This window comes from Apodemus sylvaticus, chromosome X (genome assembly GCF_947179515.1).
Source record: "Apodemus sylvaticus chromosome X, mApoSyl1.1, whole genome shotgun sequence".
Taxonomy (NCBI): Eukaryota; Metazoa; Chordata; class Mammalia; order Rodentia; family Muridae; genus Apodemus; species Apodemus sylvaticus.
This window is the reverse complement of record NC_067495.1, coordinates 132,598,895-132,626,740: the sequence shown is the minus strand read 5'-3', so window position 1 is coordinate 132,626,740 and position 27,846 is coordinate 132,598,895. Positions and strand designations below refer to the sequence as shown.

The following is a 27,846-nucleotide window of genomic DNA, read 5'->3' as shown; positions in this document are numbered from 1 at the left end:
AGAACATTGGAGGCCTTTGAGCTGAAATTCAATGTGGTTTCGAGCCACCAGACTTGGAAGATTGAAAGCAGCAAATGCTCTTAACCACTTATAGGAGCTTAAGAAGCTGCTTGAGATGGATACTGAGAACTCAACTCAGGTCTTCTGGAAGAGCAGCAAGAGGTCTCAACCACTTTCTAAATATCTCTCTAGCTCTGTTTTGCTAATTTTCCAACCAATTTCATAACTATTATATTTCCCATACTTTGTAACTTTGGATGATTGAAAAGATGTGTCTTGGAAGGGATATTCAGGTGGTTAAGATGAGATGATTTAATATTTTTCTCAGTTGTTATAATACTTCCTTGCATGTAGTGTCATATATTAATTAGTTTTTAAAATTAATTCCAGCTGTCACATGCATTATATTATGATTGCTAGAATCTTCATAAGCCTTGGAAAGAAAACAGATCTTTTATTTTTGTCTAATGGAGCTGAAACAGATGATGTGAAAAAATAACAAACCTTGGTAGACAAACACAAACACACACACACACACACACACACACACACAAAACCCGAGGAATTTAATAAATAAGTGGGGCTGAAGAAATGGCTCAGAGGCTAAGGGTGCTTGCTGCTGTTACAGGGGACTCGAGTTCCAATCCCAGTACCCATGTAGAGCAGCTCACAATGGCCTTAAACTGCAGCTCCAAGCGATCCAGTGACCTCTCCGACCTCCATGGGAATGCACGCATGCACGCACGCGCATATACCCACACATAGACTTTCACATGAATTTTTTTAAATGGTTGTGTATCCATAGGTCAGAGTACAAATTTGGAGTGAAATAACGTGAAAATCGCTATCAGTTGAATATTAGTCCAAACTACTAAAAACTGAGGCTTCAGTCTCCAAACTATTGGCTCTTTTCGAAATACGGCGCCAGGGTTCCCGGACCAATGCCACGCAGGAAGATTTCGGGCCCCCCTGGAAACGCCCCACCCCTTTGAAGGCGGGTTGCGGAGAGAAGCTATTACGCCTGCGCCTTGGTCTCAGGCCCATTGGAGCAGCTGTAAGGCGCATGCGCAGTGCCCAATGGGCGACAAGATGCGGAAGAGCTGGCCCCTCGGAGGCTCCCATTTCTGAAGCGTGGGAGGCGAAAGAGGCGGCAGGTTATAGAAATCAATTTGAGCTCCAGAGGGTCCCGCGGGTCATTAGAGCCAATAAGAGATAGAAGCAGCGCCCCGATGGCGCAGAGGGCCGATCCCTTTTCTGAGTCTTGCAGGCGGGCAGGGACCGGGGATTGAAACGCGCCATCCCTGAGCAGAGGGGCCCCCGGGGGACCGGGGCCCAGAGCATGGCGTACTGGACTGAGACCCTGATCATGTGGTTGTGGAGCAGCCGAGGCCGTCTGGCCTTCGGTCAAGTCTTCATTGCTAGCGCTGCAAAAGCAGCCACTGTAAATGTAGCAGAGCCGCTCTTGTGGTCCTGGGCGGGAAAAATGACAGCATGAGTTCTGCCACTGCCTAGTTTCCTCCCCTTTCTTCTCCTTCTGTGCTTTCCTCTTCTGTATTCTCCGTCCTCCTCCTTTCCCATCCTTGTGCCCCTTTACCCTGACCTTTGTCCTCCTCCCCCACTTCTATCCTCTTCCATTAGTGCTGTGCCTTGCATTTCCATCAATCCTTTATCAAGCCGTGCCTCTTTTTCTTTCTCCCACCTTTGTCTTTCCTCCATCCCCTTTTTTCATTCCGTCACCCTCCCAACACCAGCTCTACATCCTCCTCCGCCCGCCCCCCACATCCTTCCTCATCTGCATCCTCCTCTCCTACTTTTCTCCGCCCTCGCGCCCAAGCCTCCGCCCATTAGCCCCCGCCCCCAGCTGCCAGTCCCCAGCAGCTCAGTCCTGCGGTGAGTCCATAGCAAAGCACCAGGAGCTGAGAGCACTGCTGTGTTGGCTAGCAAGTCTCCGAATGGCTCAGGAGAAAATGGAGCTGGATTTTGAGGCTGACACATCTGAGGGGGCCACCCTGAGACGGTCCAACAGTGCTCCCCTGATCCATGTGCTCAGGTGAGCTGGATTGGGGAGGACGGAGTGTGGGGATCAGGTTTGTCCCTGGGCAAGAAGTCTTCCTTCCCGAAAGTGCCAGTTCGAGTTCATCTAGAATCCAAGCTGAGGGGTTGAGGTCCTGTTTTCTTCAGAGTGACTTGGTTCCCTAGATGGAGGGAAAGTTTGACCTCGCACACTGGCCATGTCTGAGAAAGGAGCCCTCCCTGTACCTGGGGGCCGTGTTGTGCAGTTCTAAAAGAGAATGTAGAAACCTTCTGGCTCTGCTGACAGGTTGCTTGCCCTGGCTTATTTCCATCAGGGCAAGTCAAGCTGAATCCCCTGAATTAGGCTTGTAACTTGACGCCTGTCTCTAAGAGGTGCTGTTTCTAAGCTGAGTTTAGGAACCGTGGCATTAACAGAGGTTTGCTTTAAGAAATCACAGTTTATCTAATAACTTGGGATTCCATGATGTGGTCATATCCTATTAAGTGATTTGGATTTGTTACGGTGTTTATAGTTTTTGAAGCTGCCTGAAAATGCATTGCAATGGAGGGGTTGGGTGGGTTATAGCTTAAGTCAGTAAAACACAGGTTTGAGAAAATAATGGAGAAAATCACTCCTTTAATTTTAGTGACAAGATGTTGTCTTTTTGTGTGAACAAGACACCAAGGGGTTTAAAGTAAAAGCTTGTGATAGTGAAGGCTAGTTGGCTCATCTAAATGAAACTATTGCAGTTCATTTTTGTAAGTAGACAATTCATCTGAGGTAAATTTTAAGACCCCACAGAGAGGGCATTAATTCAGGACAGAGCAGAGGATGGGAGTAAAATTTGCCTCAAACCTTTCTTCAAGCACAGTTGAAGACTTGATAATGCTTTGCCTCCAATTGAACTGATTATAACATCTGTATTTGACGGAGAGGCAAGTACTTTTTTTCTAGATTTAAATGAGATTTTGAAACTGAGGGAATGATGAAGTGACAGTTGCATTTCTGATGTTGTTCTTGGTATCATCAAGGGATTTTGGGGTGTTTAAGGGGAAACTGTGTCCTTTGTCTCATTGCTAACCCACCTTCTCTCTCCTTGTCTTTCGAAAGTCTGGTAAACAAGCAATTGCTAAGGCCTTGGGCTGTCCCACTGACCTGCATTTAGACAATTGAGGAAAAAACCCACTGTTTTGTGAACCACAATTTAAGTAATTACTTGAAAGATAGCATGATGTGACAGACACAGGGAGAAGAGACCAGGCCTGGTCTCAATTGTCACCAACTAGCTGTGTTAATGAGTGAGTTAGTTAACCTTTTCGTGTCTGTTTTCTTTTTAAAATGAGAATAACCGAAATTGGTATTGTCAGTGGTCTCTTAGAGCCCAGCACAGTTCAGTTTTGAAAATCCTTGAATTCTTATCATGGGCAGAACAGACTGCTAGACACTTAGTGATATTATTCAAAAATGAATAAAGCACCCCTCCTGAGTAATTTACTATGCATTTACACTTATTTTCTATTTATTCCTTTTATCGCTTTTCTACTTTTGTTGTTATGCTGGGGAGCCCCCCCCCTTTTTTTATTAGAAGGTGTGCTTGGTATGTAGCTGTTTGGTAGTTCTTGTCTGCTTAGCATGTGCAAAGCCATGGCTTCTGCACAGGAACATACAGATCATTTTACCATACTGGTATGGTGGTATAGCTCGAGGTAGAGCTTTAGATGGAGATAGACAAGGTTCTTGATTCCATCTATAGCCCTGAAAACAAAAATAAGAAAAAATGTTTACCCAACTGTGGTGGTGTGTGCTTGAGCCCAGGAGTTCAAAACCAGCCTGGACGACATAGCAGAATCATATCTTTGAAAAGCAAGGAGTTGTCTCAAGAAGCTTGCCCCCAGTTTCTTTGACTTCAAAGCAGGAAATGGTTGCATTATGTTTGTGGAATAAGGAGAAGTTTGTGCTCTATTTTTATGGAGGCAAGGCTCTTGGGGTAGGTGTGAAGGGAGAGGAAGGGTTTGACAGATGATAGGAAGGAGGGCATGTGAGGTTGGAGGGGAAACATGAAGAGAAAGGAAAACACAAACCTCTTCAGTTAGATCTATTCCCTTGGATATCAGGAGACAGAGGTAGAACAGTATTTCTGGAGCTTAGGGCAGACATGTTGGTAAGACTTCAGAGCTCTTCTCAGTAGCACACGCAGAGCAATAAGTAATCCTCATGGTTCTCTGGGGTAAAGAGATGAGCTGTTCACATCTGACAGGAACTGGTTTGGGGGTGTAGTTCTGACCTGAAGCAGCTGGAATGAACCAGTCTGGAGCTCCGCCCTATACCTCTCAGAGCTGTCCCCCAACCACTGAGGAGATAAGTATCTAGCAAAAGCTGAATCTGCAGCACACCAGCCTGGCTCAGCCAAGTGGAAGGTAAGGAGTTCCTTGTCAGTAAAAGGTAAGGAGTTCCTTGTCGCTAGGAAATGAGGAGCCACTGACGATTCCATTGTTAAAGTACAGACTAGAGAGTGTTGAATTCAGTTGAAAGATAGCTTCCTTTAGAAGACGCTAATCCTTGTATTTTATTTTTTTCCTTTGCAGTGACCTTTCACAGGTTTTTGAGCCATATCCACTTAGAACTGGGAGGAACAGTACAACAATTATGAGCCATCATAGCTTGGTAAGTATCAAAGTAGGTATGTGGGGTGATTTACATCGGAAAAAAATACTTTCAAATATAGCTTTTTCTGGGAAATTATGTGCTGGGCACAGTTGTTTTTTGAAAAAAAAAAGATTTAATTTACACATCTTGCTTACTAGTTTTGCCAGGGCCATTCAGCTTTTGGTTCAGAGAGGGGGGAGGAGAGGGAGAGGGCTTAAAATTGCTTTCATTACTCTAGGGCTTTGTATTTGAAAAAAAATTATTCATTGTTATTTATTTCTACTTGCGTCACAGCCGTGAGGTAAATCAGGAGTAACCTCCAAATATAGCTGAGCACAGTGGTCTTTATTTGTCTTGGGATGTAAAAAAAAAAAAAAATCAAATAGTGTCTGAGTGTTTCTGACACGCATCTGTCAGATAATACTGGTTATTTAAAATAAAGGCCCCTGTAAAATATGTGTTTATATTCCCAGAAGAGTGGATGAGTGTGTATTTTCTCTGTAGCCAGAGCTGTTGGGAATCACTGGATTAGATAGCTGCACTGGGGAAAATTATGAAGAGGTTTTTATATAGTAGCACTTCACATGCGGAGCTCACTCGCCTAGCAGCTTTAGACATCTGAGATGTAAGCACACAGACCTCTAAATGGCTGAACTAGATTTCCATAGTCTGTGCACAAAGGTTCATCCATTTATTTATAGGACAGCCTCTCTGACCTCTGAATCATCTAAAATTTATACACAATTATAATAAGCTTCCAACTCAGTGGTGTGTTAGAGGCAGCAAATCAGAAGGGGTTCATTTGGGTTAAAGGTCTACTAATACTTGATAGCAAGAGAGGAGAGGGAGAAACAGAAAGCAGATATGTTTTTTTCCCTCCTCACAATAAGTTTGTGGTTTAGCAGAAGGGCTGAGAGCCTGTTGATAGTCCCAAGGGTGTCACTAGTATAGAAGCATATGGCTATGTTCTTAAGGATCCGTGGTCATTAACCTTTGCTTAATTTCTACTACCATCTACACTTTGATGGTATTTTCCATGTTACAAAGTACTTTCACTCACTTACTCCATGTAACAGTCTCCATGAAGCAGAGAAGAGACAAGGCAAAAGGTATTTCTTCCCAATTAGAAGCTGCAGCAACTGACTCTAGTGACATAAGTGACTCGCTTAGGTTCACACAGTGGCACATGGCAGAGGCAGCACTAGAATAAAGATCTTCCAGTGCCACTCGGATTGCTATAACCTGTTTGAGAAAGGGAACACTATTACACATTTGGGAAAGATTTCCACTGAACTGGCTAAAAATACTAAAAGGGGATGTTAGCTATCTAGAGGTTTGATTTGCTTCACCTATTTCCCTGACGATACTTGAAAATATAAGTACTTATTTTTGTTGGATATATGAAAAATGTTCTTATGTGTTATACAGCTGTGCTCCTGATAAGAGCAGCATAGCAAAGACGGGGAAAAACGAATTTGCCTCTCTCCACTTCACTTAGCTCTTTTCTAAGAGGTGAAGATTCTTATCCGCTCTGGGCAGACTCATCTGTCATCACTCCCCATCCTTTGCTCGGGTGCCTCATTTTCTAAAGGGCCCTGGTAATTCACTGGTCCTTATATTACCCATCAACTACCCCCTCCTTTCTAGCTCTTTTGCTTCTTTGAAACCTAGTTTAATCCTTCTATCTCCTTTGTCCACGTTCCCACACCATCATGATATTAATGACACTCTATACTAATATTACAGTGTATAAATCTTAATGTGCTCATCCGTGTCCCATAGTAACAAGCAAAGAGTAAAATGTTGGCAAAGGAAATGGAAGGGCTGAGATGGTAAAAAAACAAGCAGAGGTAGGACCTCCAGAATTTGCCAACCAATTAGATATATGTGAACCATCTAAAATGTATACCCAATTACAGTAAGCTCCCTCTCCATGCTGTGTTAGAGGCAGCAAATCCAAAGGGATCCATTTGGGTTAAAGGTCTGCCAATTCTTTCTGGCAGTTGATTTGGAGGCCAAATCACATTCCTTCAAAATAATCATAGTCCTGTCACAAAATTCAAACCGATGGAGTTTGCAGGATTGTAGCAGTCACAATGTAAATAATTACTATTTTCCATAAGAAATGCAAATGAATGTGTAACAGTATAAAACCAAATAAGACAATTATTCTGCTTAAGCAGCCTTACACTGTTACAACTTTTCTAAAATAACAATTCTGGGAGAAGGAGGACTCCAGCTGACTGAAATTCTGTTCCACTGTGACCAGGGGAGTGGTAAAGCCTTGAGTACATAGAGAGAAGTTGAAAAGATGGGTAGTTTGAAAGGGAGATTAACTCTCTCCAGAGGCTAAGGTCCCAGTGACTCTGTGCTGTTCTCCCAAGCTGTATCCTAAATCAGTTGTTGTTCAGTCTCCACCCACTTCCTGCTTTACCACTGTTCACTTACAGCCAAAGGCCTTTCTCATCGAGACAGATACCTGTCTTTTAGTTTTTAAAATTATTTTTTCAATGTGTGTGAGCCTTGTGAATATATGTGTCCTTTGTGCCCTCATGGGGGCCAGAAGAGAGTGCTGGATCCCTTGGAATTGGAGTTACAGGCAGTTGTGAGCTGTCAGGTGGGTTCTGGGCATTGAACCCAGGTCCTCTGCCAGAGCAGTAGCTCTTCACTGCTGAGCTGCCTCTCCAGCCCTGACACCCGTCTTTTACAATACCAGTTTTCTTCTTAAAACATCTTTGTGTTCACATATGGAACCTCTCCCTGGTGGTTAATACAGTTTGGGGGTTTTGTTTGTCTCTTTTGTTTTGAAGCTCCTGTCACTTTGAATAGCTATTGTCCCCTATCTAAAACACAAGTCCCATCCTTGCAAAATCTTTGGCTCCCACCTTCTTCTTACACATATTGTCTGGGACAGTGGCCTTCTTTCACATAAATCTGTCCCTCCTTTCCCGTCTCTGGCCTTTGTCAAAGAATAATCTAGCCTTGACTGTATCTACTCCTTGTCTTCTCATTTCTAGCTAGTTGGTAATCTTGCTGCTTCTACCACAACTCCATTTAGGGCTGTCCTTGAAAATGTCACTAATGCCCACTTAAGTGTCAGTGTCAGGGGGCTCATTCGTATCCCACTTGAGCTCTTCACTTTCTTTAACACCGTTAGCCAGCATCTCCCTAAAGCTCGTAGAAAAAAATTTTCAGCTCTTAAATTATTCTTGTTTCTAGTTCTAAATATAGTTCTGTTCCTATCTCTTCTGCTCCTGAGCCACTTTGTAGACTTATCTAATATTGAGAAATTGTATATTTTACCAGTGTTCCATTGAATTTCTGTCTTCCTCCACACTTTGGCTCTGCAGATGATTTCACTACCTTTTGGCATTCTTTAGTTCTTGAATTTACACACATATGTGTGCTTTCCCACCTCAGCCTATATTCTGTCCTTACCTGGTTGTTTATACTTTTTCAATGAACTCATTAAAAGTTCAGCAGTAAGCATGGGCTGCTTTCATAATGCAAAACACTACAACAAAAAAATCACCACCAACAAAACGTTACAAAAGATTTTACTTGTAAAATGTTTCTTGTTTCAAAACCTAGGAGAGAAAAATACAAAAGGGGTGGGTATGGGCGTATATCTTTTAAGGTAAAATCATGTCTCAGTGGATAATTTTACTTGAATTAGCTGTTGCCTAAAAAGCCCATTGTTATACCACTTGCTACATTATAATCGGTTTTTAAGTTATAATAGCATAAAGCTTTTTAAGCAGAATAATTGTCTTGTTTGATTTTCTACTCTTTCAAGTTCATTTGTATTTCTTAGGAGAAAATACTAATTATTTACATCACAACTGTTACAGTCTTGTAAGATCCACTGGCTTGAATTATATCTTACATTCTGTGACAAGATGGTGATTATTTTGAAGGAACATAATTTGGTCTCCAAATCATTTCAGTTTCGTGATGTTAAAAAATGAGGGATTGAGCTGGAGAGATGGCTCAGTGGTTAAGAGCACTGACTGCTCTTCCAGAGGTCCTGAGTTCAATTCCCAACAACCACATGGTGGCTCACAACTATCTGTAATGAGATCCAGTGCCCTCTTCTGGTGTGTCTGAAGATAGCAACAGTGTACTCATATACATAAAATAAATAAATATTTTTAAAAACATAATTGCTAAAAAATTATGAGGGCTTGAACCCATTGATAAGAGGCCTTGCCTGGCATGTACAAAGCCCTAGGTTCCTATCCAGCCCTCATATACCAGATATTTAAGAGATGGAGACTAGAGGATCAGAAATGCAAGATCATCCTCAGCTAAACATTGAGTTCAAAGCCAGCCTGGGCTACATGGAACCCTGTCTAAAAGAGAAGAAAAGATGATGTAAGTGAAAACAGCCATTATTTTGAAGGTTAATCTTGCCTTGTTCCATTGATCCTAGTGCATTCGAGGAAAACACTCTTCCCATGAAGCCGATCTCCCTTTAACTAGTATGACTCATGGTGATAGCATTAGGGACCAAGCCTTAGAGATGATTTACAGCATGGAAGCAAAATGTCCTTCTTGCCATTTTAAAGTATTTTGGAGAACATTAATCATATAGAAACTATTATGTTGGGTCTGTTAGCCTATCTTTACTCATTAGCAACATCAGTAATAAAAATTGATAGCACTGGCACTGTTTTCTTTCCCATTTCACATAGCTTCTTATTTTACATTAGTGGAATAATGAATACTTCCAAGGCGCAGTCTTGTTTCCCTTAAATTTACACAGTTTTCCATTCATTTGGGAAAAGTGCTAAAGTCAGTGCCTGTCTAGTGACAGATGGTGCCTTGAGGTTGGACACCTGGTGTACTTTCTAAAGACTGCATGCATTGCCTCTAGTGTATTAATGTTTAGGGGTTTGAAGAGCTAAGTTTCTAAGAATATGAAGAATTATGTAGGAAGAGATTATACACTATAGTGACTAATGCTTTGTGTTATAAAAGTAGGAAATGTTTCCATTTCCTTCCCAGTTGCTGCCACCTTTACCTAATCCTATTAGTAGCAAACTGCATCAAATCTGAATGGTCATTTTAGTTTACTAGCTCAGTCTTAAGTTTAAGACTAAAATCTTACAAATTATCAAAGGTGCAGCTCCAGTTAGCTGGAAGCATTACATTTTAGTGTACTCTCAAATACTGGACAAGCATGGCTGATGATCTAAGGATGGTCGTTCTGATCACCTGGGATTATTTCAATTTTATTGGAATAATAAACATATGGATGAATATTATGATTTAGCACATATGCTTATCCTTATAGGAAGAAGGCCTGGATATGATGAACAGAGAAACTGCAAATGAAAGGTTAGTGGTTAGCAAGGCAGGGCCTCGCCCCTAATGTGCCTTGTTTGTATGCCCTGTTTTTTTTATTTTTACTTTTTTTTTTCTCTTTTAGGGAAGCACAGGCAGGGATGCAGATAAGCCAATCATGGGATGAAAGCCTGAGCCTGGTAAAGTGTTCCGCAGTGGGCCTGTGTGGTCATTTTCCAGAAAGCTTCGTGTTGTTCACCTGACTTGGTTGATTCTTTCATAGACCGAGGTCCCTCCTGCTTCCACAGTGATTCTTAGTTTTGATCTCTGCTTAATCGGCAAAATGTTTGAACATGTCCATTTGTACTCTTCAGCATGTAGGTATGGTACGGTAGTAGTGCCTAAGATCTGTGGTATGCTGAATGGGGATAATACTTTATATTTACAGAGTGATAGTGATTTTGAAAAGCCAGAGAAATTATATTCTCCAAAGAGAATTGACTTCACTCCAGTTTCTCCAGCGCCTTCCCCAACCAGAGGATTTGGAAAGGTAGGATTGTTGACAAGATATTAACTGTCCTTTTCACAGTGAGCTGTTTATTCTAATACGTATATACAATTCAACTCACTTCAAGTCTCCATAGACTTGAAGAAGCAATGAAAACCCATGTCAGTAAATTGGAAAAATGTTGTATGTCTGAGGTACTTGCATAGCTATACTGCTTCTGGCATATTTCAAAAGAACCTTTTGAAAAACAACAGAACAAAGAAAAGCTCCTTTGGAGAATGAGAAGTACTGTTGTAACAGTGCGTGTGCTTTTTCTAGCAATGCTTGTCGCCGTCTTTGCAAATGTTTGTGAGCAGCAGTGGGATGCCACCAAGTCCTGTTCCTAATCCAAGACATTTTTCAAGGTAGGTGAATGTGAATGTCCAATGTGGAGACTGGGAAGATGGCTCAGTGGGTGCAAGTGCTTGTTCTGCAAGCATAAGGATCTGCAATTAGATCGCAGAGCCCATAGGAAAAACTCATTGTGGCCACTCCCACCTGTAGCCCCAGCACTTGGTGGGGTTGAGACAGGAGGATAGCTCAGGCTTGCTGCATGCTTAGCCTACAGATTTAGTGAGAGACCTTATCTCCTAGGAATAAGGTGGAGAGTGAGAAGCCATTTTTCTTGGGCCCCCAAGAGCTTTTACCACACAAGCATATGAACTTGGCCATGTTCATGCTCCCTCAATTAATTTTATTATGGGATTTTTCAGATATACATCAAGATTGTTATAACTTCATAATGAACAAACATATGCTCACCACTTATATTGAGGCATTAACATTTTATAAGATTCTGTGCTTGAGACTTAATGCTGATTGATGGATTGATTGTGATACTGAGACTTGAAGCAAGAGCCCCAGTGCTTTATATTGATTTATATTTGGAAAATGCACACACCCATCTACACACTAACATACTAACACCCATTTTAAAGATAAAAGATTATAAGTCAAAATGCAAATAACATTTTTAATAAGACACTTTTCTTTGAGCAATTGTGTGTATTTTGTCTTATGGAATATTTTTTAAATGGCTTTAAAATGCCATGTCTTTTCATATCACCATATGCCAACTCAAATAACCCCACAATACAAGCACTTTGTATTTCTGTGTATATGACTGTCCGTGTTACTTACTTGAGCTATAATGCAGTTGGTCTTTCATCTTGGAGGCACTTCATATCATCATGTTTGTTTATTTGTCAAAGCAGGAGGAGTCAGAGCCCAGTCAAGTGTATTAGGCCCAGTGTTCTTGGTCCAATTAAGAGAAAAGGTATGTGGCAACTATGGGTGATGTATTATATATATTACATAGTTTAAAACTGCTACAGGAGTAGATTCTAAATGTTCTTATCATCCTCCAGGAAAAGGGCAAAGTACGTGTGGTAATAGAGGTGTTCATATATGCACCAGATCCTGACACTGCACACCTTACTAAGTCTGTATACATTCATATTAGTAATATTGGGGGAAAGGACCCTTAACGCTTCTGGCATTGAATTCAGCCAAGCTTGTATTTCAAACTAGAATTCTGGTCTGAAATGAATTCACAGAATTACTTTTTTTCTAAAGAAATGTTAAATATTTTCAACATGTTCTATGGGTTCTAAGGTAGATAAATTAGCCATTTTATGTTGTCTACATTTTATAATTCATTTATGAATCATATTCTTACATTCATATTATTGCTATATATTTCAAAAATAATTGCTTTCAGTGATCTGAGTCTAAGAGATGCACAATTTGACTTGTGTGCAGAAATCTACCCTACCCTGGCATAGCAGATAGATCTGTAGACATGGAATTTGCTCAGGTGGGATTCACCTCCCTATCAGAAAAGTATGCATCAGCAAAGTAAAGTTTTCAAATATTCTGTAAAGTTTTTAATGTATATTAGTGCTGTCTCAATAACTTATTTTGAACCCCAAAGCACTAAAGTTTTCTTAGTCAACAGTAGTTTTAGATGCTTATGTAAGGCCCTTGATAGTATCTGTTTCTTTAAACATGGCTGAGATATTTGATACTGGTTTAGTATTATTCCTGGCAATTTGACTGTATGATTAGAAGGGCCAGGCACCATTTTATTTCACTTTTTGTTATTAGTGGTTTGTTTTGTTTTTGATACATAGTCTTAATGTCCCTCAGGCTGGCAATGAACTCGCTACATAGCCAAGACTGGCCTTGAACTCTTGGTCCTTTGCCTTCTACCACCCACTTGTGATTCTATGTGGGTGCTAACCACATCCACCTAGTTTTCTTTTTCTTTTCTGGATCAACATAGAAAGTAATGGTTTCCGACCTCATCCCTTTCTTCCCCTAGTGCCCTCTCTCGGTGCTTTTCTTATTTGTATCTTTGACCTCCTTTTTCTGCTCTCCACTGAAGACCTCTTTTTTTCTTCTTAGACCTTTCCTAGTTTTATATTCTATATTCACACCCACACTTACACATAAATGCACATATATAAAAATTTAATTTGGGATCTCCAGGTTTCATAGACTCACATAGTTACTTATATATAATTTTTAAAATATTTTTGCCTGCATATATGTGCATCACATGCATGAAGTGCCTGTGCAGAGCAGAGAGGGCATTGGATCCTCTGGGACTGGAGTTTGAACAAATGGCTGTGAGCTACCACTGGATGCTAAGAACCGAATCCGGGTCTTTTGCTGGTGCTGCAAGGGCAGACCATCTCTCCAGCCCACTGTCTACCTCATTATTTGAAGGTGTCCCAAACATACATTGGAGAAAAAATAACAGCCTCTTTAGCAAGTGTTACTGGGAAAACTGGACATCTCTATGCAGAAGAATGTAACGAGATGTCCTGCACAAAAAAAGCAATTCAAAATTGATCAAAGACCTTAATATAAAACCTGAAATACCAGAATTGCTAGAGGAAAGCACTTAAAGCTACAGGTATAAGCAGATGCTATTTTAAAGAAGAGTTTTAACAATTGTCTTAAGAAAAAAAAGCAATGCAGGGTCTGAACAGTTGGTTCAGCGGTTAAGGGAGCATACTGCTCTTGTAAAGGACCTGAGTTCTGTTTCTAGCACCCACATTCAGTAGCTTACAGCCACCTGCAACTTCAGATCCAGGGGGAATCTGATACCACTGGACTCCAAAGGCTCCTCCACTCATGCATGTGCCAACACGAATGCAGACACACATGCATAGTTAAAAATAACAAAAGTAAATCTTTAATTTTTTTAAAAAGTAGTTCAGCTTTGTGTGAAGATTTATGCCTGGAATCCTGTACTTGGAAGGCTAAGACAATAGGACTACCAGGGCTTGGGCTGTCCTGGGCATTGTGAGTTCCAGGCCAACCTGGACACTGTGAAACTGTCAAGAAACCAAAAAGTGGGGGATGGGAGGCTAAAGAGATGGCTCAGTGGTTGGAACAACTACTACTCTTACAAGACCTGGTTTCAATCCTAGTTCCACAGGATCTGATAGCTTCCCTTGTACCTTGTACCTTCTGCAGGCACCAGACACACTTGTGTGTATGCATATACAGAGATAAAACATTCACACACATAAAAATAAGCAAATCTGTTTTATAAACCCTCAAAAATAAGCAATTCAGATCACCTTCAGGACCAATAAAGTAATACTAGGAAAATGGTGTTGGTGAAGTCTTTCTAGTCCTAGCACACACACAAATTCAGAAGTACCATATTTAAGACAACTTAGAATTAAAGGCACCAAACAATTGTATGGTGCCACACAACTATGTAATCATAGCACTTGGGTAGTGGAGACAGGAAGATGAAGAATTCAAGATTATTTCTCTTCTTCATCGTGATTCGAGGTCAACTCGGCCTCATGAGGCTCAGTCTCAAAAAAAATCAAATAGGGCTGAGGCATAATTGGTAGAGCACTTGCCTAGCATGTACAAAAACCGGAGTTTGCTCTCTACTGTGGCACAAGCAACTTGTTGGTGCATACCTGTAATCACAGCACTTGGTGGATGGAGGCAGGGGACCCAGGGGGTCAAGGTCATTCTCTGCTAACTGGGAAGTTCAGAACCAGCCTAGGATGGATACATGAAACCTTGTTTATGAAAGAAAGAGGGTTGGGGAGACACGAAGACCCAGAGGCGGGGTATGGGGAGGATAGACTCAGCATGTTGTTGCACATATTTGGAATTCAGAGGCAGGAGGATCACTGTAGCGGTAGTAAGTTGTCCATATTCCAGTGGACAGCCTCAAACTCATACACATATTAAAAAAAACACTAACTGGACTTAGTAGGTTATAAAATAATAAGGAAGATATGAAATTGGACTGGGGACATGGAGAAAAGACCCGGGGAGAGTAGGAGAGGGAAATTGGGGGTGAATATGATCATATTTAATTTTATACATATATAAAATCTCAAAAAATATTAAAAATGATGTGCTTTGGAAAGTATACCCAAGAGTGAAAATAATTGTATTTAGTGAATAAAGTTTCTTTATTTAATCTTACAAGCAATTATTTATAACCTTAGGAATGTTCTCAGGAGTATTAGGTGAAAGTACACTTTAAGCTAAAACTATTACTGTTATTATTATTAAAGTAAAAGCTGTCCAGAAAGTTCATGGAATTCGTGTTTGTTTAGTAGCTATTCCGATATTTGCCAGTAGGTGGAGGGGTTCTTTGCTAGACTTTAAAACCCTGTAGTTTCAAAGCTGCGTATTAAAGCACTGAATAAAGCAAGTTAAGAAACATAGCTTTTATGAACTTTAGTAATTTTCATAGTAGCTGCAGAAGAAAAATAATATGATTTAATTCGTAATAGGGGAAAATGAAGGCTACATGTGTTCTTGTTGAATCTTTTTCTGACATAAGTAGTTCACATAGTTTTCAGTTCCGTTCCATGGTTCTGCTGAGGTCTAGACAGGCTCGATCATTTTTGTTTTGTTTTCTTTTCGAGACAGGGTTTCTCTGTGTAGCTCTGGCTGTCCTGGAACTCACTCTGTAGACAAGGCTGGCCTCGAACTCAGAAATCCACCTGCCTCTGCCTCCCAAGTGCTGGGATTACAGACGTGTGCCACCACTGCCTGGCTTAGGCTCGATCATTTTTGCTTACTTCCTTGCTTCTTTTGAGACAGGGTTTTACTCTGTAGTTCAGGCTCTGGCTCTCTAGGTAGCCCAGTTACTCTCAAAGATAATGGTTATATTCCTACCTCTACCTCGCAAATGCTGGATTATAGACATATTCACATTTATCTTAAATTGTCTTTATTATTCTATTTTTGAGCTCAGATGAACACCATCAAATTTTAAAAATATGCACATTTGAAATAAAAACAGAGCTTGGGGCAGAGAGAGGACGCAAACAACCCTCAGTAGTTAGCAGCCAAATGTTAAGCACTATTCCTATTGATGCTATGTTCTATGATTATAGTTCTGTGAAAATCTATAGGGTTGAATAAACCAACAGAGTTCCAAATGTGTGGACTGAATTATTCTCATTGCTTTCCAAAGCTGTACTTTCAACTATATTTCTATTTTTAGTATATCATCCAACTCCACCTTCTATTTTTGACCCTATCAGAAAATACATTTTGTTTCTGACTCAAGAAATATTAAGATATTAAAAGATATAAAATAAGGTTCTTTGCTAGTCATAAAATATTTGCTGTGAGTTTTAACTGTTTGACAATACTTATTTTATTTCTACCATTGGTTAGTTTTTAGTTTTTATTTCAGTTGTCTGATAAAATCATTGTTCTTTTTTTTTAAGTGTGTGTGTGTGTGTGTGTGTACATGTGCATAATGCAGGAAAATTAAAGTTACTAATACTTGGCCAAAGTATATAGAAGTATATTTCTTTTATGTTAAAGCACACGGGAAAGTCACTGTTATGGAGGGGGCTGTTTTGAGAGATGATCTTGTATGGTATGAGCTGACCTGGAAGTAGATATGTAGCTCAGGCTTGAACTCTTGATCTTCCTGCCTTAGTCTCTGGAACTCTGGATTCCTGGCACAGGCAGGAGCTTTAACACAATAGCTAAAAGTAGTCTCATTCGACTAAGCAAATATCACTGTCCTTTAGCAGCAGCCCTGTGTTTGTAAAGCTGTTTTATGGTAGCTATATTTCTTTTGTTGTAGGGGAAATGGAGACGGAAAGCCAGCCTAAGCGACCCTTCCAAGGCGCCGCCAACATGCTGTCTGCAGATCCTGCACAATTGTCTGATTTCAGTTCATGGTAAAAATGAAATTAAAAAAAATATTAGGGTATGACTCACATTTAAAAAAAGGCATATTGAAAGAATATTGAGATAATGTAAAATATAATCCATGCTCACTTAGGGGGGGTCTCCACAAAGGTGTAAGTGATTTTGAATGACCAGGTTCTCTGAAAGCCCCAAGTACTTCTTTTGAAGTGTATGTATCCTTTTTTGCACCTTTAATTTTGTTCCTAGCCTCTGTTAGGTCAGCCTTTCTCAATGGATGGGTGGGGTGCGGTAGCATCATCAACTTGACTGTTCTGAGAAAGAACCTCTGGGTTACTGTGGAGAGAATGTACATCGATTATCACTGCTTCGCTTGCATTTCATGTCCCATGCTACTCATCTCTAAGTTAAGTATGTGTATCAGTTGAACTTTGGATCACTGTGCCAAAGCCCTTGTCATAACAAGGGAGGAAAGCTTTATTTCCACTCATGGTTTTAGAGGATTCAGTCTGATGTGCTCAGACTCTGTTGATTCTGAGGTCATCATGGCACTAGGAACATCTGGCAGGGGCTGCTACCCTCTAAAAGCCAGGAGGCAGAGGGAAAGGAAGAGACTGGGGACATGAGATGACTTTCATGTTCATGCCCCCAGTAGCTTCCCTGCTCCAAATAGCTTCCTCCTCCTAAAGTTTCTGCCACCCAAAATAGTGCCAGTACCCAGGCAACCAAGCATTCAACACATGAGCTGGTGTGGGACATTTCATATTCAAAACATTATGCCTGTGGTATTTACTAAGTAATGTGATCTATTGTGGTAAAAATCTTTTTAGAAAAATTATAGTAGTTAATCACAATGCCCATTAAGATTGCAGTTTCTCTTTGCATTGTAAAACAGTCTTACTCTATAGCCTAGGCCCACCTCAAGCTCACTGTGTAATCAAGGCTGGCCCAGAACTTATACCCTTCCTGCCTTAGCCTCCTGAGTACTGGGACCGTGGGCATATACCATCAACCCCAGCTTAAATGTGAGGTTTCTTAATAACAGTTACTAATTCTTATGGTCCACATCACATGACTAATAGTTGCCTTCATTCTAGTTTAGGTCTGTAATGTAAGGGTTTGCAGTATTTTATGAGAGAATTGACTTCTTTTCCTATTCTTGAAGTTGAGCAATTGGATGCTGACAGACATCTGGGAGGAAGGCATAGTAGCAGTTTCTAGGTAATATTTTGTAATCTTTCAGGATACTCTAGTCAACTTGCTGAGTACCCATATTCTATATACAATTGCATAACACTTTTTAGGACTTTCTATTCCCTGGGTCTTAAAGATCAGAATATCTTTTAAAAACTTGTGGGGGACACTCACATTAAAAATAGAATGGTACTCTCCGAATGGAAAAAGTATAAAAGCCACTCACTCATGTAAGGGTTGACAATTCCTTCTTTCCCAAATTACATGTGTATTATTTTATTTAAGATAACTTGCACTTCGAGGTGAGCAAGTCCTAGCTTATTATCTTTCAAAAGGCTTGCTGACGGGTACTGTTGCAATGCCTTCTAAATCCTTCCTATTTGTATCTCCCACTGTCTCTATGTGTCCTTGGTAGCTCAGTGCTAATTTTGGTACAGAGTGTCTTCCCAGATATGTAGAGATTGCAAAGAGCAATTTGTGAAACTGGTCAAGAGGACTAGCGAATGAAACTATATACCTGCTGCAAACTGCATGTGGCTTTTATGGTAAAGTGTGAGTATAGGCACATGACTATAAATAGATTTGTGTGTCCAGTTGCTTATCAAGTAGAAAGTTCACAACATTCTGCCAAGCACAAAACAAAGATAATGAGGAGCTGGGTGTGTAACTCAGTGGTAGAGTGCATGTTTAGCTTATGCAAGGCTTTACGTTCTAGCTCCAGCATGGCAAAAAGTGCATGGTGAGATTTATATATATTTATATTTTACGTCTTTTTTTTTTTACATTACCACAAAACAGCAAAAGAAGTTCATGCAAATTAGAAAGCAAGGCTAGGGAGCTTGTTGTGGTAGCACAGGCCTGTAATCCTAGTGCAATGCAGGCTGAGGCAGACTGCCATGTTAGAGGCCAGCCTAAACTACGAAGTGAAATGCCTCAGCTATATAGTAAGACTATATCAAACAAAAGAAAAACAGGAAGGCATAGTCCAATAATTGAACACTTCTCCAGCTTGCTTGCAGCCCTGAGTTTGATCCACAACAATAGCAAAATTCAAACCAAAATGAAACAAGAAAGAAAAGGAAAAGTCACAGTATTTATTTGTAGTTCTCACTCCTTGTGTGGGCATTCATGTTTTAAGCAGCACAGCCTTAGCTAGCTAGCTATGGCAGTGCTGGTGTTGCAAACCATGAATAAACCTCTAATGGCTGTGCAAGTCCTGGAGACATGGATATTAATGTTAAATGACACTTAAAGTAAATGGTTGGCTTCACCTACATGGTGAGTTCGAGAACGGCTATGGTTATGTGATTACCTTGTTTCAAAAACAAAACAAAAGCAAAACAGAAAAAAACATTACCCAAAAGATATTTGCCTAATTCATGATCATTTATAGACTGTGGAAGTGTGGCTTAAGTATTGACTAATAAAGAAACTTATTCTTCACAATTCACAAAAAGTAAGTTGTCAAGTGCTAGCCATGTCTAGTGGCACGTCTAGAGCCCTGGGTACTCAGGAAGCTAGGTTGAAAGGATCATAGAGCATGGAAATTTTAGACTGGGTTACCTAGGGAGACTCACCTCTCCCAAACAAAACAAAGCCAACCACTAGAAAGATGGGTAAGAACACTTGTCGTGCAAGCATGACACCCAACGGCCTCCTCTGTGCACACACATGCATGCCCCCCCACACACACAATACATCTGTAGCACTTTCATAAAAGCCAGGCATCGCCACACACACCTATAACTCCAGTGCTTGGCAGAGAGAGAAGAAACAGATGTATCACTGGTTCTTACTGATTAGCCAGCATAGCCAAGAAACTGGAAACTCCAGGGATAAGACACAGTAATAAAGCAGCCCACCCAACATCCTGTGGCCTCTGGTCTCTACATGAGCAGTGATGGACATGAATATTCATGTGCACACACATGAATGCACTACACATACAAATACATACACAAGCCTTGCAAAAGCAGTTAATTAACTTTCAAGTAATGTTCTTAGTCGAATTTGTAAAGTCTCAAAGGATCTCAAAGCTTAAAATTGTGTTAAGATCTGTGGGGCCCCTTATATACTAAGGATGCTGACATTCATGTCTACAGTGAATAAATTTTGTGTGAGTTACTCTTAATATTGAATCTGGATCCTGCATTTTCAGAAACATCTGTCTCTTAATGCAGTTCAATTGGTCAAAATCAGACATCCATATTCTTAGAAATGGGGCCAGAGATAGGAACCACCTGTGTCCTTATTTCTGCTGCTAAATATGGCAGTATACTTAATAATGAAAGTAAGGACTCTTTCTTTTAGAGTTTATCTCAAAGATCAGATAACTAGCAGATATGATCTCATCTTTTTAAACTTTTCTTTATTCCCTGTCCCATACCACAAAGAGAAGGAAAATATATATTTTATAGTCTTATAATCTTTAAAATCTGACATCTTTGAAGTATAAATTAAATTAGAACTTTGAATATAAATCCATTTGGACTTTGTGTCCATTCGGGCATACTTTTTATTTTCTTATTTTCCCTAAAAATACAAAATCCTGAAGTCACTGTCAACAGAATGAAGGGAACATTGCTAACTACAAAGCTGAAATTATGTCATCTTATATTTAGTATTTGTGAACATCAAGAGTTTGAGCATAATTTAAAAGTATACCCTGTATGGTACTTAGATTGATTTTTTTTTCATATTAAGAATTCCCCTTCTGTTCCTCATTCAACTGGGAATAAGACTGTATGTGCCTGTAGTACTGCAGAGCACTAAAGTATTTTCAGGCTCCTGTGGTAAAGATTAAGTGGTACCCTGTTTTGCCCATAAGAGGGAAAATTCTTGAGTTTTCATGCCCAGTACATCAGTGTTTAATGTGGTGGTTAATATTAACATTTTGAGTTGCATTTATAGTTTGAGTTTTCTCATTATATAGCCCAAACTGGTCTGAAATTTAATATGTTGCCCAGTCTAGTCTTGAATTTCAGATTTCCCTGCCCCAGCCTCATGAATTCTATGCCTACAGGCATGTGCTACCACACTCTAATTATCATTAGTATTTAAAAAAAAAATTAGGTAGGATTCTTACTCTTTATCCAATGCTAGCCTTAAACTCACTGTGTAGCCAAGGATGATGACCTTTAACTCCTGGTGCTCCTACTTGTGCCTCTGAAATGCTTGGATTACAGACGTGTCACAATCCCTAGATAATTTTCTACATTTATTTATTTATTATTTAGCTACTTATTTATTTATGTGGGGCGTGTGTGTGTGTGTGTGTGTGTGTGTGTGTGTGTGTGTAGAGCTCAGGAGTTAGTTCTGTCCTTTGAACTCAGGTCATCAGGCTTGGCAGCAAGTGCCCCTACCCACTGAGCCATAGCACCACACCAGTCCTGGCTGGAATGAATTAGTTCACTTTCAATTCAGAGAGTCCTATGTCTAGTCTGAATTATCTTTTCTTTCCTATGATTGTCTAGCTTTGAGCCCCTAGTAAAATTAAGGCTTATTACCATTAGCTCTCTCACCAGAGGTTATGAGAGAAAATAAAAAACTCAAATTGCACCAGCCTCCATTGCTTTTAGAAGCTCTGGTCAAAGATGTAATGACGATCCACACAATTTGTCTCCACACAGCAATCCCTGTGGATTACACAGTTGCACAAGTCCTGCTCTACATGGACCTAATTGACGATGGGGTTATGTGGCCTTCAGCCTCAGCTTCCATGACCATGTGCTGTTGTGCCAGGTTAACTAAAACAGAACCCCAGTCTTAGTTCAGTGGCAGCATCTGCTTTAAGGTTTACAGTTTTTGAAGCTAACTTGTGGTGGACACAAAGCATAGCTATGTCATTTTTCCGACAGTGAGAAAAAATAGAGACTTTCATGTGTAGTGGTGGAGAAGACATTTTGAAAAATTCAGAGTTTTTTTTCCTAGTTGGTAATGTCTCTGTCAGCTTTCTTCTAGTAAGTAATCAACAATGTTAAGAAAAACATTTCACTGCACAGTCTTATTTTGTTTTGGAATGAATATAGGAGTCACCTAAGCTAACAGGTCTTGGTACAAATAAAATCTTTTCATCCTGGGCTCGCTGTCATCCTGCTGCTTACAATAAGGAATTCTTTCTTTATCTTCAGATTATCTGCATGGTGGCCAAATTTTAATCTAAGTCTTTTTCTTCCTGCCAAATGGCATAGAGCGTGCCCTTGTGCTGCTCAGCCAATATGTGCTTTATGAAAGTCAATTCATTTTAATATTAGTCTAGGCAAAAAGCTGCAGAGGAAAATTCACATATGTTCCAAAGGCAAATAGAAAGGTCCTTTTGATTTTCCAGTGTCTTGGATTATCTGTGCAACTTTTTTCAGTTGTTGAATAATTCATATTTTTGGACCATTTGGCTGTGTGGTTTAGCAAATATCAGAGCCAACTTAGTTTTCCAGACTTCTTCCTTAAAAGTGATATTATTAATGATGCATTCATTTGACAGCCGTGTGTATACTGTAGGAGAAATGTGGACGATACTATTTCTATTTTTTAATTTTAGTTTTCCAAAACCTCTTTGTAATGGTTCTCCACCTAAAAACAACACACAGGCAACAGAAAAAGACTGTGGTTTAGCTTCAGTGGTAACATACTTGCTCAGCATATATTAGAGCCTAGGCCCTAGCCTTAGCACTGCAGGTAAAATCATGAAGGAAAGAGATGATATTTCACATAAGTAGAAAGGCAGGAGAGGAAAGGTTGCTTTTCAGGAGGACAATATATGCCTGAGACTTATAAATGTACTATAAGATTCTTTACAATGGAAAGAAATGAACTTGGAAACTTACACAAATAATATTAAAGTTGTAACATTTCGATCCTACCTATTAGAACAAAATGGAATTTTGCCAAGGAGCTAGTGGCAGACTAGAACCCACCCATATTTCCTTGAGTCATAATTCCTTCTCTAGTTCTGTTTTTCTTCCATTTCAAAAAATAGAAAAGTGTCTGTGTAAACTTAAACTGCCGGATTACTCCTTCAGTTTGTCTCTCACTGTGTTCTCTTGACTCTGTCCTGCCTCTGTATTTGTCTGCTTTTAATCCCAGAACTATCGTTGCTTCTTCCTAACCCTTCCTGAGTTAACGCCTACTCGTCTTTCCCATTGGAGCACACACCTCACCTCTGGGAATCTTTTCACTGTTATTCCAGGTTAGATCAGGTTACCCATATATCACACTCTCATACCCCCTGGATCCTTCTCCATTTATCACTCATGTCACAAAGTGTAATTATTTTCATATGAACTTGAGTAAATTCAGTGAGGCTGGGGACCTTGTCTGTCCTTCCTTCACATCATTGTCCTTCGGGTATCTACATACCTCCTACACTGGGCAGGCACTTAGTAAATATTGGAAGTGAATGAGTGCATTCAAGGCAGACACAGAGCATAGATCTGCAATCCCTGGGAACCAAAGCGACAAAGGCAGCTTGATGTCAAGCAGAGGTTTTGGGTCCATGAAAAGTATGAAGAAGGCAGATTTTCAAGGCAGGCCACGGTTCATTTCTGGGAACAGTGAGCATCTGGTCTGGGTGGGAAGCATATTCCTGGGATGGCTTATGGAGGCCCTTGGTGTCCAAATCAGTCTCAGAGGGAAGATGAGAACAGAGGCCAGTTGTTTGGATTAAAAAGACGTGATGGGAACTGTGAGTAGAGAGGATTTCAGAAGCTTAGCTGGAGAGGAGCTGAGAGGTGGAAGAAAAGGGGGCTTTTATGGATAGCAGGGGATCTTTGGGTCTGAAAGGAAAATAGGAAAACGAGAAGAATAGCAAAGGCATGTAGTTAAAGGGCGAAATCGTTCAAAATATTTGCTTTGAAGCCTCTTGGGAGTGGGCAAGCCAAATGGTCAGTTTTCAGGCAGTTGAAAAACTTTCCTCAAAAAACGAAGTAATATTTCTGAAGGCACACTCAGCAAGTTTGAGAACAGATAGCTTACTATTAATAACAGAAGTTATTCTTGCTTGAAAGGTAAGAAGATAAATATGAAGATAGAAATATTTTAGACAGAGGTCAGGAACACCCTCTCACAAGCAACCTGGCATATCAAGAGGAACAGTTATCATATGTTAGTCAACTGGCTCCAGAGGGTTAATCAAATTATACAGGACAGCGTGGCAAGTCTCCCTTTGGGTTTCTGTGGTTTTATGAATTTCACAGGTCTCATACATGATGCAGTATGCATTTCAGTGCTGTGGCCTTTATGCTTCTTATTATTTACTAGTGCTGTACTGATGTGTGCGTCCTTGAAATCATGTCATTGCATGTTATGTTGACCCTGATACATGCATTCGCTTATAATTCTTTTTGCTTTGTCCTCAGTTCAGATATTTTGGATGGCAGTAGTATCAGCAGTGGCTTGTCCTCAGACTCACTGGCTACAGGCAGCGCTCCCGCAGAGTCTCCAGTAGCATGCTCCAATTCATGCTCTTCGTTCATGATGGATGATCTCTCACCCAAGTGACTTAACCATTTCTGATTGAGTGTTTTAACTGCTTCCCACATAAAACATTCAGTGAGGAATGCGGAGAACTTTGATCCACAATGGGGATTAAAGTTTGGCAGATCTCAACCATTCCGATGATGCTCCTATTTCTGGGCATCTCTCCTCTAAAGTTCAATTTTGCAAGCAGAGTCACCTTACTAACATCTGTTTGGGCTGACCTCATTTTGCGTTTGACAACTAAATCTCAAATACACATTTCTGATTGCTTGGAGGACTTTTTCCCTAGTGCCTCAAAGAGCACCTATTTGAAACATTTAAGGGGAGCATTCATGCATACTCTCTATAATTGTTCTTTTCCCTAACAGTGGCAAAACAGAGTTGATCAGAAATTCTCTTGCTTGAGAGATTTTAAAAAATTCTCTGTTGACTACATACTTTCCCATCTCTTTATTTCATGGTAATATTCAAATTGGTTTTGATTATATCAAATTTTCATTTCATCTGCATCAGCTTTAAAGTACATTGTTTTGTTTCCCTTGCCTGTTTGAGCTGCTTCCTTTCCATTTCTCACCAAGGGGAAGAAACCCATAGTCGCTTCCATCACCACCATTCCTGCTTCTCTGCTCCTGGAATGTATGCAGTGAAGACTGATTTTAGAATGTAGAGTGATCTAGACTTACAGGATGCCTGCATTAGTCACCTCAGGTTCTTAGGTCTTTGCTACCACAATTGCTGTTTCTCTCCCCAAACCTGGTGCCTTAAGGAATATATAAAATATTGTTGATATTTCTAGGTGGTGTTATCAAGGAGAAGAAATTCCTGCCTTGACCAGATGTGTGGAGCATCTACAAATGAACGAATAGTTATTTACACAAACCACTGTACAAAAGCAAGCAAGCGTCCATGAAGCTGTCAGTGTCTTGGGTAGTATTGTGAGGCCCTAGGTGCCTTGGGGTACATTGCCGTCCTGTAGGGAACATGTGTCGTAGGGTCTTGTGGACATGGAAGCTTTCTGTATGTGAGTGCTATTTTGTTTGATTTTTTTCCTGATTCCTTGTCCTTGAGTTTGTTCTGTCATGTGGTGACCTGGTGTTTTAGGTTTTTGTGCTGTGCTAGAGTCAGAACCCTCTTCTTGTCCTTGTTGTCCTATAGAGGTCAGTTTAATATCTTAGTGTCAGTTTAGGAAGCTTTGAGGAGCTGCAAAGGCCAGTGCTACTGTGCCCTCTGCTTCCAGAAGTATTTTGAGCTCTAAGCAGTGTATATGCAGTGTGACATAACATATACTCTGTCATTTTTACAAAAGAAAACTCCTGACTAAAAATATCTAAGAAATCCAAGTGTGATCTATTGTGGCATTATTTATTATGTATTACACTAGAAATAGTGTAAGAGAGTAATAGTGCAATGTTTGTGTTGTTAGATTTCTCTTAATGTTCAACCTGGTGGATGGACTATTTGTTTAATATTTGCATTTACCCACCAGAATCGTGATATTAAGTGAATGTAAGAAACAAACAGAAAATGATTAAACCTAAGTCTTTTGAAATCTAAAATCCTTGGAGGTAGTTTGAAGGTATTTACAGACTAGAAATTAGTGAGCTTGAAGCAAAACCTTTCTTCTAATTATCAGAGAACATCACTTAGCTCGCTGCAGCTCCATTATAGAATCAGGTCTTAAGTTTACATTGTAATCACTGTCATAACAGCTATTACTGGCTTGAGTTCCCATGTTTCTTTAGCCTGTGAAAAGCTCATAATCCTCTAAACCTAACATAAATGTGCTGTTATAAGAATCGCCCACTTGTGTGCTATTTTAAAGAAACATTTCTTTGATAGCACTTGGTGTATCCACTCTGTTAATGAACCATATTCAAAGGCTTTTGCCCTCATAATGATAAGAGATGAGTTTTTCTTTCAGGAGAGTTGTCTGCCTTCACTCTCCTGTCTTATTTGCTTTAAAGGGACACTTTGCAGTTCAAATTTAGAGTCCAAATTTAGGACTGTTAAGAAATAGTCTTTGAAATGTGATGATATCTAAACTTGTGTTTAATTCAATGGTAAGGTAAATTGAATTCAATGGTAAGGCAGAAAATTGAAACTGTCCCAATGGTATAATGAGATCAGAGAGGCAGGAGGATTCACTTTACTGTTTTAGAGCAACTCTTTTACTAATGATTCTAAATGAGTGTTTTAAATTCGTTCTTTCCCAATTTCATACACGTATAAAATGTATTCTGTTTACTCTTGCTCCCCACCCTCCCACATCTCTCTCTTAACCATCAGTCACCACTTCTTCCTACAGATTCCTTTACCACATTCTTGTCTTTTCTGTTGTAAACTAACCTTTTGTTATTGTTGTCTTCTATATTGTTTAAACGGACTAGAAAGCTAAGTTTGTGCAGGGATTATTTTGAAATAAATACAACTGGTAATATGCTAATCCACAGAGCACCTTTGTCGACAGTACCCCTTTATTTTTATATAAAGTCTAATATTTGAAATGTAGTTCTTGTTATAAAGTAAAATTCTTTCTTCCTATTCTCATATTATATCATATATTTTCAGCTTCTATTTGAAAACTACTACAAAAATGAAACCATAATAAAATCCTATAGATACTGGTTTTGCTTGACTGACTTATAAATCACTGTTTTATGATAACTGCTTTTGGAATAATAGAAAGTTTTGTGAAATGTTGACCTGGTGTATATCCTAAGATTGTGAATTTAATAAAGTATATATACGTGTATAAAAAGATGGAATCGTAAGTCTGCCTTTCTCATTCCTGTTGATAATATTATTTTCTGTCACCATATCCCAGGAGCTTATTCTCTGTTTCTGGGAGTAGGTCAAGTTTTGAGTAAAAGATTATCCTGCACACGGAAACTAATAGGCAGCTCTATTCCAGTTCAAGCTGTCTAACCCAGCAGAGAAGAAATCTCTCCGCATGATCTGTCAATTTTTCAAGAGTATTTTGTCACATTCAACAATTTAGATGGCTTTGGCCATGGTGACATATTTCTTGCTTGCTTTCAGTTTATCTTTAAAGAAAACCTTTATAAGCCTCTATAAACAGGCAAAAAATAAAGGCTTTAATGCATGTTTCACATTATAAATACTTGATTTTATTTTCAGTACTTTTTAAAGAAATAAACAACTTACTTTTAAAAGGGCACATTGTGAAATAATTTCTTAAGTCTAGAAAAACTGTAAGAACACCCAAAGATTTTCCATATACTGTTCACCTCAGTTCCCAGTTTTTACTACTGAGCCACATTTGTTTGATCACTCTTTCTTAATATGTGCTCCCATCCTTTGTGTGTTTGTGTGCATAACTTCTAAGCCATGCAGGAATAGTTGTAGACATGATACTCTATAACTATGAAATGCTTTAGAGTAACTTTCCTAAATATAAAAACACTCTACCACCCACTCCCGTGTTACAGTTATCAATATGACCATTAAATCTGAGAACCTGTTTCAATTTTGCCTATTTGAATATTCATGTCTTTTCTGG

At 39.7% G+C, this 27,846-nt stretch overlaps 1 protein-coding gene across 4 annotated transcripts; it reads left to right on the top strand.

The window, feature by feature from the left end:
* The first annotated feature begins 1,085 nt into the window (after positions 1-1,085).
* Positions 1,086-27,075, top strand: Pabir2 (PABIR family member 2). Of its 4 annotated transcripts, none has more exons than XM_052171023.1 (9): positions 1,086-2,050; positions 4,600-4,678; positions 9,957-10,000; positions 10,092-10,146; positions 10,395-10,496; positions 10,773-10,858; positions 11,708-11,769; positions 16,594-16,690; positions 25,123-27,075. In XM_052171023.1, the coding sequence occupies exons 1-9, from the start codon at positions 1,953-1,955 to the stop codon at positions 25,190-25,192; spliced, it is 693 nt and encodes a 230-aa protein (XP_052026983.1). In that variant the 5' UTR covers positions 1,086-1,952; the 3' UTR covers positions 25,193-27,075. The 4 variants fall into 4 exon arrangements, with proteins under 4 accessions (XP_052026983.1, XP_052026980.1, XP_052026981.1 ...); XM_052171020.1 differs by having other exon boundaries at positions 24,206-27,075; XM_052171021.1 differs by having other exon boundaries at positions 11,705-11,769.
* Positions 27,076-27,846: the final 771 nt, after the last annotated feature.

Bases quoted from the DNA above. Each gene is read 5' to 3' on its own strand.
- Pabir2 (XM_052171019.1), top strand. From the start codon at position 1,953: ATGGCTCAGGAGAAAATGGAGCTGGATTTTGAGGCTGACACATCTGAG. The intron at 4,679-9,956 runs GTAAGTATCAAA...TTATCCTTATAG, and splicing joins TTATGAGCCATCATAGCTTG to GAAGAAGGCCTGGATATGAT. The intron at 10,859-11,704 runs GTAGGTGAATGT...TATTTGTCAAAG, and splicing joins AATCCAAGACATTTTTCAAG to CAGGAGGAGTCAGAGCCCAG.